This window comes from Carettochelys insculpta, chromosome 3 (genome assembly GCF_033958435.1).
Source record: "Carettochelys insculpta isolate YL-2023 chromosome 3, ASM3395843v1, whole genome shotgun sequence".
NCBI classification, from domain to species: domain Eukaryota; kingdom Metazoa; phylum Chordata; order Testudines; family Carettochelyidae; genus Carettochelys; species Carettochelys insculpta.
This window is the reverse complement of record NC_134139.1, coordinates 88,912,393-88,931,397: the sequence shown is the minus strand read 5'-3', so window position 1 is coordinate 88,931,397 and position 19,005 is coordinate 88,912,393. Positions and strand designations below refer to the sequence as shown.

Below are 19,005 nucleotides of genomic sequence, written 5' to 3'. Positions count from 1 at the left end.
TGTCCTTCCCCTCTAATAAAGGGAAACCTTTCTGTCTGTACCCCAAGATGAAGAAGCAAAGAGGTATTGCACTAAAGCTCTAAGTGCACTGGCAGGTTTATTTTGCTAATTGCATACAGTCGTTAAGGATGGTTGCAGTACTTTGATACATTAACTATACTGTAATCCGAATTGCTTGGGGAAAGGAACTGTTATGCACTGAAGCCCTGATTCATCCAGGACTTTAAGTACAGGCATAAGTCTGAGCAAGCGAGCAATCCTGTAGACCCATTGGGGGTATTCACATCTTTGAAATCATACATCTGGTAAAGAACCCTGCTGGTCTGGGGCCTGTAAATAAAATATTCAACTTTCTTCCACATTTTTCATCCATTTTAGTTGACTGCCTATTTTCCTTTTTTTCCCCATTGTAGCACTCACATAAATAATCATAATTGCCTTGCATTTACATAGTGCATTTTATCCAAAATGAACACAAAGCACTTTACAAATAGAGTTCTAAATTGTATGTAGAGATCTTCCTCTTACTTGCTTCTGAAATGCATCCAGCTTACCTCTGTGTGATAAAATTCTGTTTGGTGGCACACAGCAAAACTAAACAGCAGCTGATGCCAAAGAGCAGAGAATATCTTTTGCAGTTGAGCCTGCACGGGGAATTTAGGTAGGCAGAATGCAATTAAACAAAATGGGACAGGTATTTGCTTTCCCATCTGTTCTTTTCTTAGGCAATGAATAGTAGAGCTGCAATTTAAAAGGTCTGAAAGACATAGGATTAGCTTCATAACTCTCCAGATTTGCTGACAATGTATATCATAAATGTGCTCCTCTCCTCTTGTATTTGTTTTAGAAATCTCAAAATCTCAGAATGATATGAGGGCTGACAGAAGTCTCCTAACTGCAGATTATGGGCAGGACATGGAATGGAGGAAGGAAAGGAGGAGTCAGTCTGACACTGCCATCAACATTGCCAACAGGGTATGAAAATTATTATACTTAGTCATTCTACTTTTAGAGGATGTTTTGTGAGTGGGATTCAGTTAGAGGACTGATGGTTGTCATGGTACAGTATGGGCTTTGGCAGAGCAGTGGAAGCTAGCTTGGATTACTTTAAGAGGGCCACTGGAATTCTTCTCTTTAACTATTTCCATAATTCTTATTTCCATCTGAAATTCTGCAGTCTTAGTCTCAGCTCAAAAGTAAGAGCTAGTTTGAGTAGTTTGCATGGAGCCATCTTGCTCCATCAGAGAACACCAGAAGTGCATGTGGCTCGGAAGTTCTCTAGAAGCTGCTTGGTGCACTCCACCAATGAATAGGCTGCACAGATTGCTCCCCAGTCCATCTGCTGGCCTTCCGTCAACCCCTAATAATAAAGAGGGGACTGGGCAATGGCCCTTCCATGCCATTCTTATGACTTTCTGGGCAATTTTCTGAAGAGAGAAGGCATTGGCAATTGTGTGAACTGTTTGGCAGTAAACCGGGGAAGTTTTCCTGCAGCTCTTTCTTTTATCCCTTCCAGAGCATCTCCACAAGGGCCGATGGCTACCCATCAGTATTTTTGGAATGTTCTAGGGGCAGTGTCCCTGAGTTCTTGAACTTCGCTGTGTAGCTTGTTAATCTTCATCAAACGCCTCATCTGTTTTTCCCACAATGCTTTCCCATTTCCTTGTTATTTTTGTAAACATGGTTACCATCTTTCTTCCCCATCACACTGTTTGTGTTCTCTCTGCCTGAACTCTTTAAAGTGATCTTCAACTGCAATCCTGCACTGAAGAGTATGTGATCCCTGTGTAAACTCAGACATGAGTCCTTGCTTTGGTGACCTAAAGCAGTAAAAATTTCTGTATTTTAGTTTGCTCCAGTGTCTTTCCAGGTATGGAAGTTGAGCTGGCTGATGAAGACTGAAGCAAAACAGGCACTCAACACCTCAGCCTTCTTGTTGTCATCCGTTATTAGCTCTCCTTCCCTACGAAGCAGGGGTTGTACACTTTCCTTCATCTTTCTCTTGCTGATAATCTATTTAAAGAACTTCTTGCCTTTTTAATTTTAGGTCCACCTTTGTTTAATTTGTTTTGTGCATCGGCCTTTCTGAGTGTGTGTGTGTGTGTGCATGTCCATGCACTATTCTAACAGTAGCACTGATATTAGTATTGCCCTATGCATCATCCTTATGATTATTTTACTGTATTTAGGAAGGTTGAGAGATATAATGGCTTGGATTGTGTGCAACCTGTTGCTTAGAATGAGGTTTGTTTGCAACTTACTTTCACTGTTTCGTTTTCATCAATGGTCATTTTGTAGTTCTTTCTAGTAATAGTACAGCAAGTCCCTCTCATTATTAAGTATACATTGTCCCCTCCCTTTGTGCAAGTAATTCTCAATAATTTTGTTGGCTCGTTCAGGCAAGAATATTCTTGCTAGTCTTTGGTAGTAAGCCTTTCCAGAGTGTTTCATCAAATATTTATTCCAAAGTGAGCTTTTCCTTCTTTCCTCCTGCTGTTTTTCCCATTTTGCCCTTGATGAAATATATTTCACTGACTTTATTTTCTTAGAAGAGGAAAGGCAGGTGAATGGGAGATCCTGAGGAATCCTATCTCATCTCTTCATTTTGCCCACACAGTCAGAATTTTCAAGAGGGTAATGGAGTTTAAAAAAATGTGCTGCTTGGAACTCCCTCACTCTGAATGTAGCAAAGGTACACTTAAACATTGAGTGTTCAGTCTTACTTTAGCTGTGACTCCAGAGGAAAACTTGTCAGTCCTCCAAGTTACATTCATTCTGGTCTTTCTTTAATAGGTGGAAATGGGCATATGCCTCGTAAGCTGCAACATACAATTTGTAATTTCCTAGAGGAAGCATTCTTTTGGTAAACTGTCAGGATTTTGGAGGGGGTGGTGGAGTTGTCCTGATGAAGCCTTTTATTAAGATACCATTACGGTATTTACCTTTAATTGTAGTTACCCATGTTATCAGTCGTCATATGGTAGATAATGCCATGTCCACCATACAAGGTTATTAGTATACTGTGAGCAGGGTGGAACAGCAATGGATCAACCAGTTTGTGAACAGGTTAAAATGTAGTTATAGATCTGTTCCGTGGTCAGTCTCCCAAAGACGGCACACTCAGATATGGATTGTAGTTATTGACTTTACGTTTATGTGGAAGAAAACATTGGAGAGGAGGGCAGGAAATACTGGGCATGGACTTAACAAAACAAATGGAAGTTCAGTGCTACATTTCTTACAGATAAAAAATGCACCAGGTCTTCAGCGACTCATCAATGGGGCATGGGATGATAATGAAATCTATACCCAAAGGAACTGTGAGCAGGGAGAAGACATTCTAGTCAGCCCCATGAGTGATACTGTATTCTGTGGTGGCAAAAAACATGTAAGTGTCAACATGAGGTGAAACAGTATAGAATAGTGGTATAAAATGGACTGAAGTGTAGGAGTGAAACGCTTGTTCAGGATAGGGGGTGCTGTGGATTATGCTAGGAAAGAAGAAGAAAATTCTACTTTAATTCAGATCAGGGAAAGATATCTGCTACAGGCCTGGTCCTGTGATAAGTTTACTGCAGCATAAGCACAGCTGAATGAATGGCAGTCAGGTGAAACCTTGGATTAATTGAAGTTCAGTTTGTGTCCTGTGAGGTGTGTAAACTCAGCTGCCTCATCCTCTTCACCAAGGAGGAAGTTTATAGAAAATGACAAAAACATTAAAGTGCAAAGGAGTTCATAGTCATTAGGATTTTTTTTTGCAAAGATGTAACGAGCTGTGCAAAGCAGTGCCAGTTCAGGCCAGAAGCCTGGTTTAGCACCCCTCTTATCCCTGCTGCGCTACTGACTGGGAGCCACCAGAGGTAAGCCCAAGCCTAAATCCTGTGCTCCAACATCTTAACCCCAGACTTGAGTGCGTGCCCCCCCTCCCCCCACCAGAGCCCACTCCTGAATCTCAAAATACCTCATCCCTGGCCTCATCCTGTAGCCTGCATCCCCAGGTGGCGCCTGTACACCCCTTCTTCCTGAAGTCCTCTGCCACATCCCCACCAGCCCAGAGCGGGTTTGTATCTGGCCCCACCCCAGAGTCTGCACCCCCAGATGGCATCTTTCCACCACCCCACACCCTCAATGCCTCATCCCCAGCCTCTGACCCCAGAGCCTGCACGCTTGTCAAAAGATACAGTTATGTTGGGTTGTGGGTATCAACAGTTTTCTTTACCTGGGTAGCAAAGAAAAAAATTTGAAAACTACTGACATAGGGGGTTTACCTAACTTTTGTATTTCTTAACACAAACTAGATAAACATAACGCTAATAATGGTTTATAATTACATATTCCTTCATACATACGTAGCTATTACCTGTTGGAGAAATACCCCAGTAATAATAGAACAACCCTAGACCAGGGAGAAAGCCTTCAGAATGGAGGCATGGGTATGGGGGGCTCTCTTGATAGAAACCCTTGTCTCCATGAGCCATACCTCTATCTCTGAAATACAGGGCTAGTTTGTGCCTTTAAAGCACAGCTCTGTGTTGGGGGTGGTTTGGAGATGTACTTGCCCTACTACTCAGAGGTGGGTTATGTGTCCTAGCATCTTTCTCACCTTCTATCTGCGCCAAGCCTGCTACAACCTAGTCTGCAGTGGGTTGGAGAGCACTTGCGGGATGCATTTTGGGACTCTACTGGTCATACTATGGACAGCCCAACCTAAAGAGTGAAATATCTCCTCTTGTCAGAGGTTGTGGGGAGCAGCTTTATCCTGCTTCATCTTCATGGTGGAACTGTGTGATGCTGACCAGTGCATCATCAGAATCCAGCCTCTAATTGTGTCACTCTGGCTCCTGCCAGTGGCTTGAGTACAGGAGGTCATAGTTAATTTATTATGAGGGAAGACCAAATGGATGGGGCATTACCTTGTTAAATGTTTACAGTGCCTGCTTTCAGCCAAAGATCTGACCCCTGCTAAAGCCATTGTAGAACCTGCAGAAAACAGGGAATACACAATGCAACCCCCAACCTGCGGAGCACTGCGTGGAGTAAGCACCCAGCTCCTCGGAATAAATAGGAGGTTCAAGGAATGAACTGATAGGGCAGTTTTGCCAAACTGTCATCAAAATCTATCACATGAGGCATGAAATCTGCTTGCCTTCCGTTCTTATAATAAGACAATGAAAAATGAACTAGTTTTTAACTTAGCAGTCAAACTATGACCTTGGAGTGAGGGGCTGAGCAGAATTTAACAAAGCTGCCATTCTGGCGTACATCTTGTGAGATCAGCTAGAGATCCGTTCAGAATGTAGCCCAAGTTCCTCTCAGGCCATCACTTTCTACTCTTGGGCCAAATAAGCAATGTGTGTTGCTTGGAACTGATAAGGTAGAGCAGGTGACTTTGACTTCAGTCAAAGACGTTGTGAATTTTGAAATCATTGTGTAGCAAGCTGCACAAATTAACAACTGCAGTGCGGAGAGGTGCAATCTATTCTAAACATTAGCCTGTGTAATTAGCTGCTAAGGCATGCAAAACAAAAGCTCGATACGTGGAGAGCTAGGATGCCCTCTTCTGTTGTGTGGCTGCACTGAAGCACAGAAGGGAGTAAAGACACCTTCTGCACTGCAACTTCATGGCTTCTGTAAGGGCTGGCCACAGATGCTGTCTGGGTACTTGGAGGAACACAGAGGTTGCACCCCAGACTCTCTCCTGCCCAAGGAGAGTAAAGAGTGGGCAAGGAATGGAGCCAGGGGTCCACCTCCCCCGTTGCACTGGTACTCAGTGCTGCTTGGCTGTGCCAGGAAAGTATGATGCGCCCTTTAGATATGCAACTGGGGAGCCTTGGGAATGTTTAATGAGTGAGCTTTTCTTTCCAACACTTACTTCCTGGGGTTCTTTCTAAGGCTGTGCCCTTCAGCACTGCCCCTTAATATACACACAGTCTAACTGTACATTTTTAGATGTTTGGAACTCTTGCCATTGACATCAGTGGGTGCCAATCAGTCCAGTGTTGATATTCTTCCTATCACGTGGGGTATTTTTGGTTGTTTTTTTAAAAAACCCTCTTTTTGGTCTCATACTAACTTTTTTGGGAGTCCTCTTCCAGCTAGCGAGATAGTCTCATACCGTAGTGCCCATGGGACAGTTATACTCAGTTCAGTATCGAAGACTGAGGAATACACTTCCCTTTCCTCATGGAGTTTACTGTATTTAGGTAATTAATTCTGTATAGAGAAATGAAGAATCAGTAGAATTTCAACAGTAATTGTGATTTAAGACCTAGTCTGGGGAGTGAAGAAATAATTTTGCGCATGTTTTGTTTTGGTTCAGAGTCGTGACTCTAGCAGTCAATTTGCCTTAAAGATATTAAGCTTTGAAGGCAAAAAACTATTTTATACCATTGGATATGAGCTCATATATTTTTAATCCTAATCTTTTCATAGGGTAGTTTATACAGTATTAACAGCACTTGTACCGAGGCTGGAAATTTTGACATGGCTAATGTCACAGGAGAAATAGAGTTTGCCATGAGATATGTATTTGAAGCCCACACATTAGAAATCTGTGTCAAGGCCTGCAAGAACCTGGCTTATGGAGAAGAGAAGAAGAAAAAGTGTAACCCGTAAGTGTTTTGATGTCAAGAGAAAAAGCTAAAAACAAGATGTTTAATTTTTCAAGATATATGTGTGTCCAACTTGCCATTGTGTGCTAGACTTGTATCAACTTGTATGTAGACACAGATAACAGGGAGATATATACATATGTCGTAGAGATGGAAGGGACCTCGAGAAGTCATTGAGTCCAGTCCCATGCACTTGCAACAGGACCTGTTACCATCCCAGAAAGTATTTTTTTCTTTTTTAAATTTAGCATGCCCCAGACCTTTGAAAGGCCCTCTCAAGGATTGAGCTCACAACCCTAGGTTTCCAAAGCCAATGAAGCTCTATCCACTGAGCATTCCTCCTCAATCCAGCTGTGAGAATATTAGGTCTTAAGTTGTGCTTGCAAAAAATTCCTACGCACCCATTGGCTAGTGGTTCCAGCATGAGACAGAAATCCGTGTTACTTTCGTAACTGACACTACAGGATGCTGGGAAGATATTTAATACATCTGTACTTGTCATTTTTCTGTATAAAATGACACTCCAAATTTCTGCTTTTGTAAAATGTTACAGGAGCTAATGATTGCAAAAATATACTATAAATATATTACTACGTGTGCAAAGAGTTCCTATTTCTGTGTATGAAAGGTGCTTGTGGGGTTTTTGTTTGAAATGTAAGTGCTAATGTTGGAACATGTAACCCAGAATGTCTTTTCTGGTTATTGTTTTGTTTGTGAATGATTGTCTCTGTCTTTTGGTGGCAGAAGTCATTCATAGAAGTTCGTCAGGCAGAACGTCCAGCTGCGTGCTTAGTTTTTGACCCTGCGGTAGTACACTGTTTGAGTGCATTTGGGTCAGCTGGGTGCTAGAATTCTAGAGCTATGCTTAGATTCTACCAGGAAAAGATTGTCATTGAGTCTCTTTCAGAGGAAGATCCTAAAATTGAACTCTAATAAAAGGATCCTTGTTACAATGCCAGCTAATTTCATGGCACAGTTAGGGAATATTTAATAAGTGACTGAATACTCTTTGATTTTCTTGATGACATAACCAGCATGCAAATCACAAGAACCCCGAAAGGGTGGTGTGGGAAGTTCCATGTAGTAGTGAACAGTCTGTATTTGGTGTATAGAGTGCTGTCTCTCAGCCAGTAGGAAGAAGTACAAGCATTGTTTGTAATTAGAACACTTGCCACAAAAAATGGCTGGGTAGGTGTTGTTTCCAACGTTTGTGCTAGCAACCTGTCAAAACTATTCAGTTTGTTAGCTGGTGTGAACTATGGCTGGTAGGTTTGCATGACTCCCTATTGTTCAAAAAAGCTTTTAAAACAAACACACACACAACACAAAGGGGCTTAACAAGCAGTGCAAGGACTACATTGCTGCTGAAAACTACAGCTGATGTTTGGTTTCACAGGACTTTAACCTGGAGATTAATTAACAGTATATAACTGTTATAAGTGAAATATAAAACACTACATTTTAAAAGAATATTTGTCTTCTTTACCATAGGCCCTAGGATCAGATAATAGGCATCCATAATGCTTTTTATCACCTTTAGTTCCAGATTCATATTGCATGGTATAGACCATTGTCTGTCCTTAGAATTCTCGTTGAGAGAATATTGCTTAACATGTGACAAGTATCAGAGAGAGAGCCGTGTTAGTCTGTATCTTCAAAAACAACAAGTCGTCCTGTGGCACCTTATAGCCTAACAGATATTTTGGAGCATAAGCTTTCATGGGCAAAAAGTGGGTCTTTGCCCATGAAAGCTGATGGCTCCAAAATATCTTTTAGTCTATAAGGTGCCACAGGACTTCTTGTTGTTCTTAACAGGTGTTATGCATATGACTAGTGCCCTACCAAATTCACAGTCCTCTTTCTGTCAATTTCACTGATATGGGATTTTAAAAATGGTCAATTTCCAAGTTCCATATTCAGTCAACCCTCCATTTTGTGGACCCTGATTCAGCGGATATCAGGAACAGTGGCTTTCTGGCAGCCTTCTCCCTCCTTTCCCTAAAGAAAGTACTCTACAGTACTGTAAATGCCAGTGAATCAGTAGAACTGCTACTGCCACCAGGTCCTCCAGAGTGGCTGAGTCCACTGCTGGGGCCACGTCCACGACTGGACGACTGGGGCCACGATGGCAACCGCTGGAACCATGGCAGTGGCTGGAAGAGCGGCCAGGGGGTGGGGGAGCTGCCATGCTCTGCTTTCGGAGCCTGGGGGAGCTGGTAAGATCAGTGCAGCATCATACAGTAAACCCTCAAGTTAATGGATGTTCAGCATTAACAGCATTAACGCCATTAGTCCATTGAATCGAGGGTTTACTGCATTTACATCTGAACAGGATGTTTATCACCCTGGGGATTCTGACCCAAAAGAGGGTTGTGATGAGAGTTGCAAGATTGTTTGGGGGTGTCATGATATTGCCCCCCCCTTACTACTTCACTGCTTCTGGAGGAGGCACTGCCTTCAGAGCTGGGCAGCTGGAGGGCAGCAGGCAGTGCAGACATGAGGGTTGCGTGTTATAGGAGGAGGTCATTATTTGTGGAGGCTGGGACAGATGTGGCCTTACAGGTGGGTGACTGTCAAAAGTCCCTTGGTCAGGTGAATGCTGTCATCCTCCCACTCCATGGGCAGCCCAACGTCCTTTTAGCAGAGACTGGGGTTGAGAGGCCACGGAAACTGGCTTGCCCTCTGACTTGGAGATGATCAAGATTGGATCAGCAGAGCAGCTGGAGAGCATATGGGGAACATTGCACTGCATTTGTCCATTCTGCTGATAGAGGGGATGTCAGTCTTCAGACAGTCTGAATTTGGCACCATTAACCAGCATTGAATATACCCTGGAAAAATTAAGAATGTGTCAGCAATTAGCGTGTGTGGAACATGCTGCTTTATTTCCTTCCCTTTCTTCTCAGTTTGAGCTGTCCTAAATTTTGCTCTCTCCCCCATCCCTTTCTCTAACTGCAAGGTATGCCAAGACTTATTTGCTTCCTGATAAATCTTCTCGGAGTAAACGGAAGACAACAGTTAAAAAGAATACAGTGGATCCGGCATTCCATGAAACCTTAAAGGTGTGACTCATAAACCTTTGTGACTTGGAAAGATCTCTCACTTGCATAGCAAAATCTCCACTTCTAGCACAGTCTTACCAGCTCTCTGTGAGCAGAACTCCCACTGACTTTTAGAAAACCTGGTAAAGGCTTTTAGGATTGGACCATGTCCTGCAATTCGTTAACTAATGGTGGCTGCCATTCAGAATAAAAGCAGCCCCTTGTGCATTTCTGGACAGCTCTGTTAATTTGCAAGCTGGCAGAAAAGGAACATCTGGGTTTGACCATAGAAAAGGTGAAGTTGACTGAACTCTGTTGCAGTTTCTGGCTCAACAGATTGGAAGTGTGGTAAAAGAAATTCTCCTATCTTTTAATAGTTACATAGACTAATTGTATATGTTACAAAAGAGAATTGGTACTATGTATTGTTATCTAGTGACAGAAATATAATTGTGTTAGACTGTACGCTATCAAAACAAAAAAGCAGTCATGTAAGGCTATGATCTGAAGAAGTGGGTCTGTCCCAGAAAGCTCATCACCTAATACATTATTTTGTTAATCTTTAAAGTGCTATGTGACTGCTGGTTTGTATTGTCATCTGTTTGAACTGACAGCTCTTTAGTGAATATTAGAGGGAGTATCTCTTTGCAATATGCTACATGAATCATAGCTATACCATTAATGCCTGTTGTGCTCAAAGGAGTGATAGAGCCTGTGTATTTTAGTTTCCTCCTTTTTCTTCCCGACGCCAGTGGATGTCTCATTCATCAGTGTTTAGACGTGTTCATTTATATGTGTGAATGGACAGTCCAGTAATTCTTGCTGTAAGGAACATGCCATTGTGTTTTGGCACAATCATTATGGCTCTCAAAGTGTATCAGCACTTCCACTATCTCAGACACCATCGAGTCTGTAAGTCCAAACAGCTCAGGTAATTTCCAGATAGAGGCCTCTGTAGTGCTCTTGCTTCTTCAGGATGTGTGCAGTCATACAAGAGATGTGGTTCCTACATCTTAAAAGGAAGCTTTAGAACAGGCTTAGGCTGTATGCTTAGATTTGATAACATAAAAAGAGGGGATTTACAAAATGTCTAAATCTCATTTATAATGGGGCCTCTTTGCTTTAAAGTATCAGTAAATTACAGTTATCCTGCTTTATATGGGCACAACATTGCAAGAGGATGCTGAGTAAATGATGAATAGGCCCCACTGTGAAAACTATTTCTGTGCTTCTTACCAAAATTCAGTGTAAAAGGAATTTTTTCACTTTAAATTTGTACCATGCTGCTGAGCCAGCACAACCACCTTATGCTAATGCTGGAGATCTGCCCTCTCCAGTATTTCTTTCACAGCTGAGTGAGGCACTAAAAGTAAGCAAAGAAGGAAAAGGGTGAAAAACTGCTTAAACTCATAATTCAGGTTATTAATCTAAGGTATTGCTGCACAGGTAATGACATAGGTGTTTTATCATTTGTCATGTGAGTGTGGGAGGGTCTGTTACACTGGGTAAAGACAAGCATAGTGTGGACAGGCAATATTTAGATTTCTCATTCTCATCTCAGATAAAGCTGCTCAGTCTAGGTCTCCATGCCTTCAGCAAGTCCCATACATGGGCTTCCTTTGGAGCTGAGACTGGCAACCGTGTTGTGGTTGGGTCTTGTTTGCGCATATGTGCTCTCATTAATCCTGTACTGCTGTTTTGTCACTTTTCTAGTATGAGATTGACTACGCCCAGCTGGAAACACGGCAGCTTCAACTATCTGTGTGGCACTCTGGAGCACTCAAGAGAAGGGTGTTTCTTGGAGAAGTGGTTATTCCATTGGTGTCCTGGAATTTTGAAGACAATTCATCACAGTCTTTCAACTGGTACCCGCTTAAAGTAAAGGTGAGTCCTAGACTTGAGGTTATGATTATTTTTAATTTTCCAAAAGGTTTGTGTTTAAAAAAAAGCATACAGTAACAGCAGTAGCAGGGCTCAACTGTATTTGATCATGGAGAGGAATGATAAACTTTTTGTGTATCGGGCCTTTCCTGCCATACGAGCATATAGGTGGGAAAGGTCCAGATACAGATGAACAGTGAGAATGAGTTGAAGGGAAGTTGGTAGAGGATGATTGTAGTGATACAGACTTTTGTGTGTCCCTCTTTCAGCCTGAAGACAACCTAGTTCAGTACAATGGAGAACTCCTGTTGTGTGCAAAACTGATTTTACCGTCTCAGTCTAAAAAATGCCAGAATGAAGAGCAGATGAGAGCAGGTACAAGCATTTCACCCATTTGTGTGTGAGTGTTTGTGTGTGAGTATCTGAATATAAAACGCTGCCAGCATGGGATTTTATTCCTGCTTGACTAAATAGTTCCCACATATTGTGGTATATATTGTGTTATTAGATAAATGGTTAGAACTTTTAAAGTAAAATGAAAACTTGGTAAAATTATTTAAATTCCAGACTTTTCAGTATCACATTTTCTCCTTTTCACACCAAAAAAGCAGATACAAATACAGAGCATATTGAAGTGGCTCTGTCATACTATATACTAAGACGCTCTTGAAGCTTGTGCTCTAGCCCTCAGCCTAGGTACCTCACTCCTGAGCTCCAGCAGGCCAGTTATTCCACTCCAGGACCCCTCTGGAGTTAGACACTGTCAGTTTTGACTCTGGGCATCCTCCTTCACACTGTTTTAGTTCCCTCAGTGGTAGTTCAACTATTTATTCTAATTGGGATTTGGGTTTCTGGAAAGGGTGCACTCAGGCTGTGTCTACACAGGCCCCCTTCTTTTGGAGGGAGCATTTTAATGAGGCGCTGACATGAATATGCAGAGCCTCATTAGCATAAGGGGCAGCTGTGTGCGATTCGAAAGTGCCATTTTGGGAACTCATCCACCTGTATAGCCGGGGCCTTTAGAAAGTACGGCCGAGTTTGAATGCCCCTTCTTTCTATTTAATTTTAAGGAAGAAGGGGCTTTTGAAGTCAGGGGGGTCCTTTTGAAAGTTCCCCGTCTACACTAGCGGTGTGCCTTCCGAAAACAGCACTTCTGAATCGTGCATGGCTGCTGTTATGCTAATGAGGCGCTGCATATTCATCAGTACCTCATTTGCATCTTCCAAACTGCCTCATTAACATGCCCTTTCTGAAAGGGAGGAGTAATGGGGCCAGAGCCTCACTGATGAAGGGAAGAAAAACTGGAGAGGGTTGATGACTGGGTTATCTTCACAATCATTTACTTACCAGGTAGTAGTAAGCACAGCTGTTAGCCTCCTACTGCATATCTTCTAGACACAGGCAGGCAGGAAATAGTGGAAAGATTAAATCAGTTGTCAGTTTTATTTCTTTCTGTTCTCTGAATCTTCATCTCCGCTCCCTGCACTTGTCACCATTCCCTTCTTGGTTTAGCCCTCTCCTCCCTCATGCTCCCCGTTCCCTTTCTACACTCACCTATGTTGGTCTGTCTTATACACTCACTCATGGTACTGTCGGTTGTGCCAACTGACCCTCTTGCTGATGCTGCCTCAGAGTAATACTATGGGGAGTGGTTTGCTCTCATCTGACCTCTGTAGGTACAGTTGGGGACTTGGTCTTTGAACAGGCCCTTCCTTGTCAAGTGTCCACATCATCAAGCCACTGATTTTCCTCCTTCCCTCCATTTTTGAAGAACATCACACCCAGTAGGTGTCTTCAAACCTTTCCTGTTATCTGAAGTATCTTTGCAGTTCAGTAAGCACGCTGCACTCTCTCACTTCAGGACAGCTGTGCTCAGTAACTTTCCTTCCTTAATGAGCCATCATGCATTTACCCATACCGATCACTATCTCCCCTATCCTTTTTGATTTGTCAATTTTTTTCTTTTTGGTTCTCTGTACTTACATATGATCAGTAACTGTTAGCAATCTTTCTGTTGTAGAGAGAGAAAACCAAGCATCTGCTGATGGCCAGCTTCACCTTGTGGTGCTTGGAGCCAAGAATTTGCCTGTGCTGAGATGCGGTGGCACTTTGAACTCATTTGTTAAAGGGTACGTTTGAGATCTCACTCTTCAGATTTAGAATCTTTTAAAACCTTTGCCTACTTCTGCATGGAGCTAAACATTTACACCAGTGAGTAGATTTTTTGGGCAAGAGTCATTACACATGAGTGCGGAGCCAGATTGTGCAGTGTTTTCTCATAATGTTGAGGACTTAGGCAGCTGCTCCTAAGACTGCAGCACTCAACAGCCTAAGGAAAGGTCCACAATCTGATCCTTAGGTACTGTTCAGACTTAGGGTTTGAGGAGTCGCCACCCATTATAGTGGTTTAATCTCTGCTTTGAATACTGAGATTTCCCAGTTGCATAAGTGTTTAAATGTCAAGTTCTGAAGCAGTAGAAGGAAAACACCTGGGCTGTGAGTATAAACAGCAAGGGAGGAAAGTCGCTCCTGTCCTCTTAATTCATGCTGTGAGCGGTGCTGTTGCAAAGTAAATTACAGCATTGTACGCATTGGGAGGGGTAACCTAATACTTATGCATTCTAGGCTTGTCAGAAGAGTTCTTTCATGATTAGGGTTGTGTCAGAATGTTTGAAACTGATGTAGTGACAAGTACACGTTTGGCAGAGATCGCCTCTTTGAGGAGGTGAAAGTTGTCACTTGGTTCTGTATGTGAAACCCTTGTTATGTTTAGGTGTGATATCACAAAAACACATACCCCATGCAGTCAGCTTTGCTGCCATTTTGTATCCCCATCCCTGCATTCTCACCCTGCAGGCTAAGATGGAGCTAATCACATTTCCTGCTCTATCACTTCAGGGACAAAGGAAGGACTTTTTCTCCCATGTGCAGCATTGCAGAGGTAGCACTGTATTACCTTCTTCCAATCAGGCATTGTACTCTGCTGGAGCCAGGCTAGTGGATAGTATGTCTTGTGTCTGATAAAAGCACCCTGCCAGAGATGGAGCACTCTCTAGTTTTGTCTGAGAGACAAATGCTGCTTTTAGGCACACATTGCAGGATGGGTTGGGGAGCAGCTGCTGTGGTGAAGCAAGTGCTGCTACAGTGCTACCTGACAACTGGATCAGCAAAAGGAGCTTGCTCTTACTGCATGGTGAGTGATGGGAATAGACCCAGGGGGAAGAGGAGCAAACCCTAGATCTAAAATGTCAGCATACTCCTATTTCACTGTTATGTTCACTTTAACAGGCAGGGTATCTGCATGAAAAGTGCCCTGCCTTATATTAGACTAAATGTTTTCCCCCTTGGACAGAGATACACCTTGAGACAAGGTGGGTAAGAATTTGTTAGGCCTCTGACCTCACTGGACATGTTTTTATTCCTTTTTGGAAGATGTCTCACTCTCCCAGACCAACAGGAGATAAGACAGAAGTCTCCTGTCCTGAAGAAAGAAGCCTGTCCTCAGTGGAAGCACCTGTTTGTCTTTGATGGAGTGACCCCCTCTCTGCTATGGCATTCTTGCCTGGACTTGGCTGTCTGGGACCAGGCAGCCTTTGGCTCAAACGACCAGTTCTTGGGTGGAGCTCGGCTAAGCACCCGTAAGTTTTTTTTTGTTTTTTTTTTCCTTGCAAAAAAAATCGTAAAGCTTCAGTGCTCATTTAAGCTTAATTCTTTACTGCACACAAGCAGTTGTAGGCCCCACTCAGGACTGGTGCTGTGCAAAACCCTACAAACAGACTTTGCCTTGAAGCATGGTTCTTAGGCCTGGATCCTGTAAATGCTCATGCATGTGCTCCACAATATGCCTGTGAAGAGAACTGAAGTCAGTGAGACTCCATATGGGCACAGGGGTCTACTAAGAGGAAGTTTTAGAACAAGGCCCCAGAACCCAGACAACACCCTTAGGAAAGGCAGGGGCACCCAATTGCATGCACAAGTGTGATTTTAAAATAATTCTGAGTAGATAACAGATGCCAGCTCTCTTCATCAGCCTTTTGTTCTATTCAGCCTTAGACTATTTTTGTCCAGACTAATCACAAAACTAGCTGTGAAGGACATGTTTGTGGAAAGAAGGGGGAAAGTGGCCCCAAAGCTGTAAACACTTATTTAACCCTTCATGTGAGTTCCATTCAGTAGGACAGGGTGAAGTTGAGCACGTGTGCGTTTGCCCAGACAGAACCGCTCTAGTCAATGAGTCAACCACACAAAAGTAACTGCTGCATAATTTAGTCTTGAGGAATTTTTTTTTCTACCAACTGCTGCCCCAGGTAGCCTGTGAGCTCATTTAACAGGTATCCATTGTCAAGTGGTTGTCTACCATCTGATCATCCCAACCAGTTGTTTCTTGTCCAAAACTGACTCATGGAGGTTGTTATTTCTAGTTTGGCAACTACAGTCACCCTGTCTAGCACCAAGCCCTACTTGGAGTTGCTCTCTAAAGAGCTTTGGAGCATGCCAGGGTTTCCTATAGCCATCCTGTCTTTGACAGGATGGCTGACCAGGTCAAATGCTACCCTTCTACAGTTGTGTAAAGTAGTGCTTACTAAAGCCCACCCAATTAAGAATTTCATAGCAGTGAATGGTACTGCTTTTCACAGCTTTGCACAGTGCTCTCCCCTTTCCCATCCACAGCAATTTAGAAATTCTGCAACAGTTTACATTTTAGAATGGAGAGGTTTATTGCCTTAACTCCAATGCTTAATAAATACTCTCCACCTATCACCCTAGGGCTGATGGTGGCATTTATTTTTCTGTCCCCATTTTTTAAGCTCTTTCTTGGAAATTGTGGATGGTGCAGTGGAATTGGTGGGTCATGAATCCAGGAAGGCAAGGGCCATGCTTCAGTTGTGTAAACTAAAGCAGCTGAGCTGGCTGCCTCTGCTCTGCCTCTGTTACTCACAAACTTTGAGTGAGATCAAGGACATGTCTGAGGTAGCTAAGAATAGGCTATATTACCTACCTACCCCAACTAGATAAACATGGACTTGCTTTGCTCTAGTTAATATTTTAAAAATTGCAGATGACTTGTAGTGGTGCAGGCAGCAGGCTTGGGCTAGCTGTGTGAATGTACACCCCAGGGTGGGGCAGGTTTGGACTCAGGTGGCTAGCCCAAAAACTCATGCACATGTCTGTGTGTGTATTGCTAGTTGTAGTGTGCTGGCTTGAACAGAACAATCACCCTGCTGTCTGCCCTGTACTTAAGTGTTTGACCAGCTGCCAGGCCTGCTGTGCAAACTGGAAGACAGTTATCTGCTCACGTCAGAGCTGCTGTACTTTCATGGTGTCAACGCACACACCACTAAATGCAGGCTCATAGTCTTGCAGAGTACCAAGGCCTACTCTCAGAGCACCCCATGGAGACATTGTACTAAAGGGGCTCATCCTTTGAAGTAGATTGACTAAAGACTGCAGCCTCTTCTGAGAAATAGGCCAGTGCCATATAATTCTCTAGCCCTGGAATTTGTTTCTAAAGAGGGAGAGTCTAACAATCTTGAGCTCATATGTTTAACCAATGCCCTGTTGCCTAGTAGAGGTACACCCCATCTCTCCCAGCTATTAACAGCCCTGTTCGATTGGGGTGCACTGAAATAAGTGACAGTACATCCACACTTCATTTCACTGCTGATCCTTTTAGCAGCAGCATTAGGAATAAGTACTCTGCCTAAATCTACCAACCTGGGTACCCCAAGATCAGACACACCAGGCTGTCATTCTCTACCAGGGGTAGGTATATAGTCTGCCAGAAGGTACATTCACATCTAGATACTTTGCTAGTTTTTCACATGACCTATTTCTACTGCGTGCATAGCATACACAAAGATGAATACAGAACATTGAGCAGTTGCTTGCTTTCTCATTTTTACCATGAATCAGTTGAAATAGAAAAAAGCAAGAGATGGTAACATGATTTATAAGTGAAAGGAAACTTTGGCTACAGCAGTCAGGACATGTTGACAGACACTTCCTTAGCCGACTGACAAATTCCAGTTTCTGGGACACAGCAAACATTAAGTACTGTGCTGACTTAATTTTCAATATTTACCTCAACTCACCTGTCTAAATGGAGCTGTCACAGCATCTCCATTCAGCAGCCCTGGAGCACCACAGCAAGTCACGATCCTCACTGCATAATTTAAAATCAATGCATGTCAGTATAAAACTCCCTCTTCAGGCAACATAGTAACAGGAAATGTTGCACACTACATTTTAGTAAGTGCAGAAAGTGAAGGTTATATTATACTTATGAACATTGGGCCTTACCCTGTTGTTTCAACTTTCCCACAGAACAACCGTCTGGCACCTTGGATTCAGACGCCCAATCAAAACTTCTGTGGCAGAAAATACTCAACAACCCAAACGCATGGATAGATCTCACACTTAAGCTGCATTCAAATACAGATGCTTTTAAATGCTAATGGCAGCCATGTGACAAGTACACCCTTTCCATCTGCTCACAGCTGGAAGAAAGTATTGCCCAACTGTTAAGCAGTTTGGCCTGCTCTGCGATCACTCTTGCCTTCAGGAAAGAAATGAGTCCTTCCACAAGAGGTTTCTGCAAGTAAACTCCATAGTGATAAACTGAACTGTGTAACTAGAGTCCCTTATGAAACTAACAAACAATCCAGGAGCATTTAATTTAAAAACACCTATGGGTGATTTCATTGTGAGCAGCTCTGGTAAGATATTTATCAGCAGCAGCCAGCTTCAAGCTGGTGTTTTGGGGATTAAATTATGCATTATAATTACTACAAAAAGGGGAACTATAAGGTTATCTCCCTACCAATATTAGTCACTAATATCTTGGGACTGCAAGACTTTGTCACAGGGTACAGGGAAGGGAAAGGACAATGGAAAATACACGTTAAGGGTGTCTGACTCAGGACCAGATGCTCTGCAGCGGACACCCCTAGTTTTTTCCCCTATACCTGTTTCAATAAAGATGGGATCATTAACAACTCCCCCTTCTTATTAGTTATTGCTGCACTTACCTTTTCACATGAAGAAGTAGGGGAGGAGCCAGCTCTCCAAAGCTGCATCTACACGTGCACGCTACTTCGAAGTAGCGGCACCAACTTCGAAATAGCGCCTGTCGCGTCTACACACGTCGGGCGCTATGTCGAAGTTAACTTCGACGTTAGGCGGCGAGACATCGAAGTCGCTAACCTCATGAGGAGATAGGAATAGCACCCTACTTTGACGTTCAATGTCGAAGTAGGGACCTTGTAGACAATCCGCGTCCTGCAATGTCGAAATTGCTGGGTCCTCCATGGCGGCCATCAGCTGGGGGGTTGAGAGATGCTCTCTCTCCAGCCCCTGCGGGGCTCTATGGTCACCATGGGCAGCAGCCCTTAGCCCAGGGCTTCTGGCTGCTTCTGCGGCAGCTGGGGATCTATGCTGCAGGCACAGGGTCTGCAACCAGTTGTCAGCTCTGT

General features: G+C 43.2%; 1 protein-coding gene across 1 annotated transcript in view; it reads left to right on the top strand.

Moving 5' to 3' along the window:
• Positions 1-18,457, top strand: part of SYTL3 (synaptotagmin like 3) — a 47,474-nt gene extending 29,017 nt beyond the window's left edge. Inside the window, exons 8-16 of the mRNA XM_074988696.1 lie at positions 848-975; positions 3,245-3,388; positions 6,433-6,611; positions 9,571-9,673; positions 11,366-11,536; positions 11,803-11,908; positions 13,554-13,662; positions 14,966-15,171; positions 17,858-18,457. Of these exons, the coding sequence (XP_074844797.1) occupies positions 848-975; positions 3,245-3,388; positions 6,433-6,611; positions 9,571-9,673; positions 11,366-11,536; positions 11,803-11,908; positions 13,554-13,662; positions 14,966-15,171; positions 17,858-17,988 (1,277 nt within the window). The 3' untranslated portion in view covers positions 17,989-18,457. The remainder of the gene's footprint in view (positions 1-847; positions 976-3,244; positions 3,389-6,432; positions 6,612-9,570; positions 9,674-11,365; positions 11,537-11,802; positions 11,909-13,553; positions 13,663-14,965; positions 15,172-17,857) is intronic.
• The last annotated feature ends 548 nt before the right edge of the window (positions 18,458-19,005 follow it).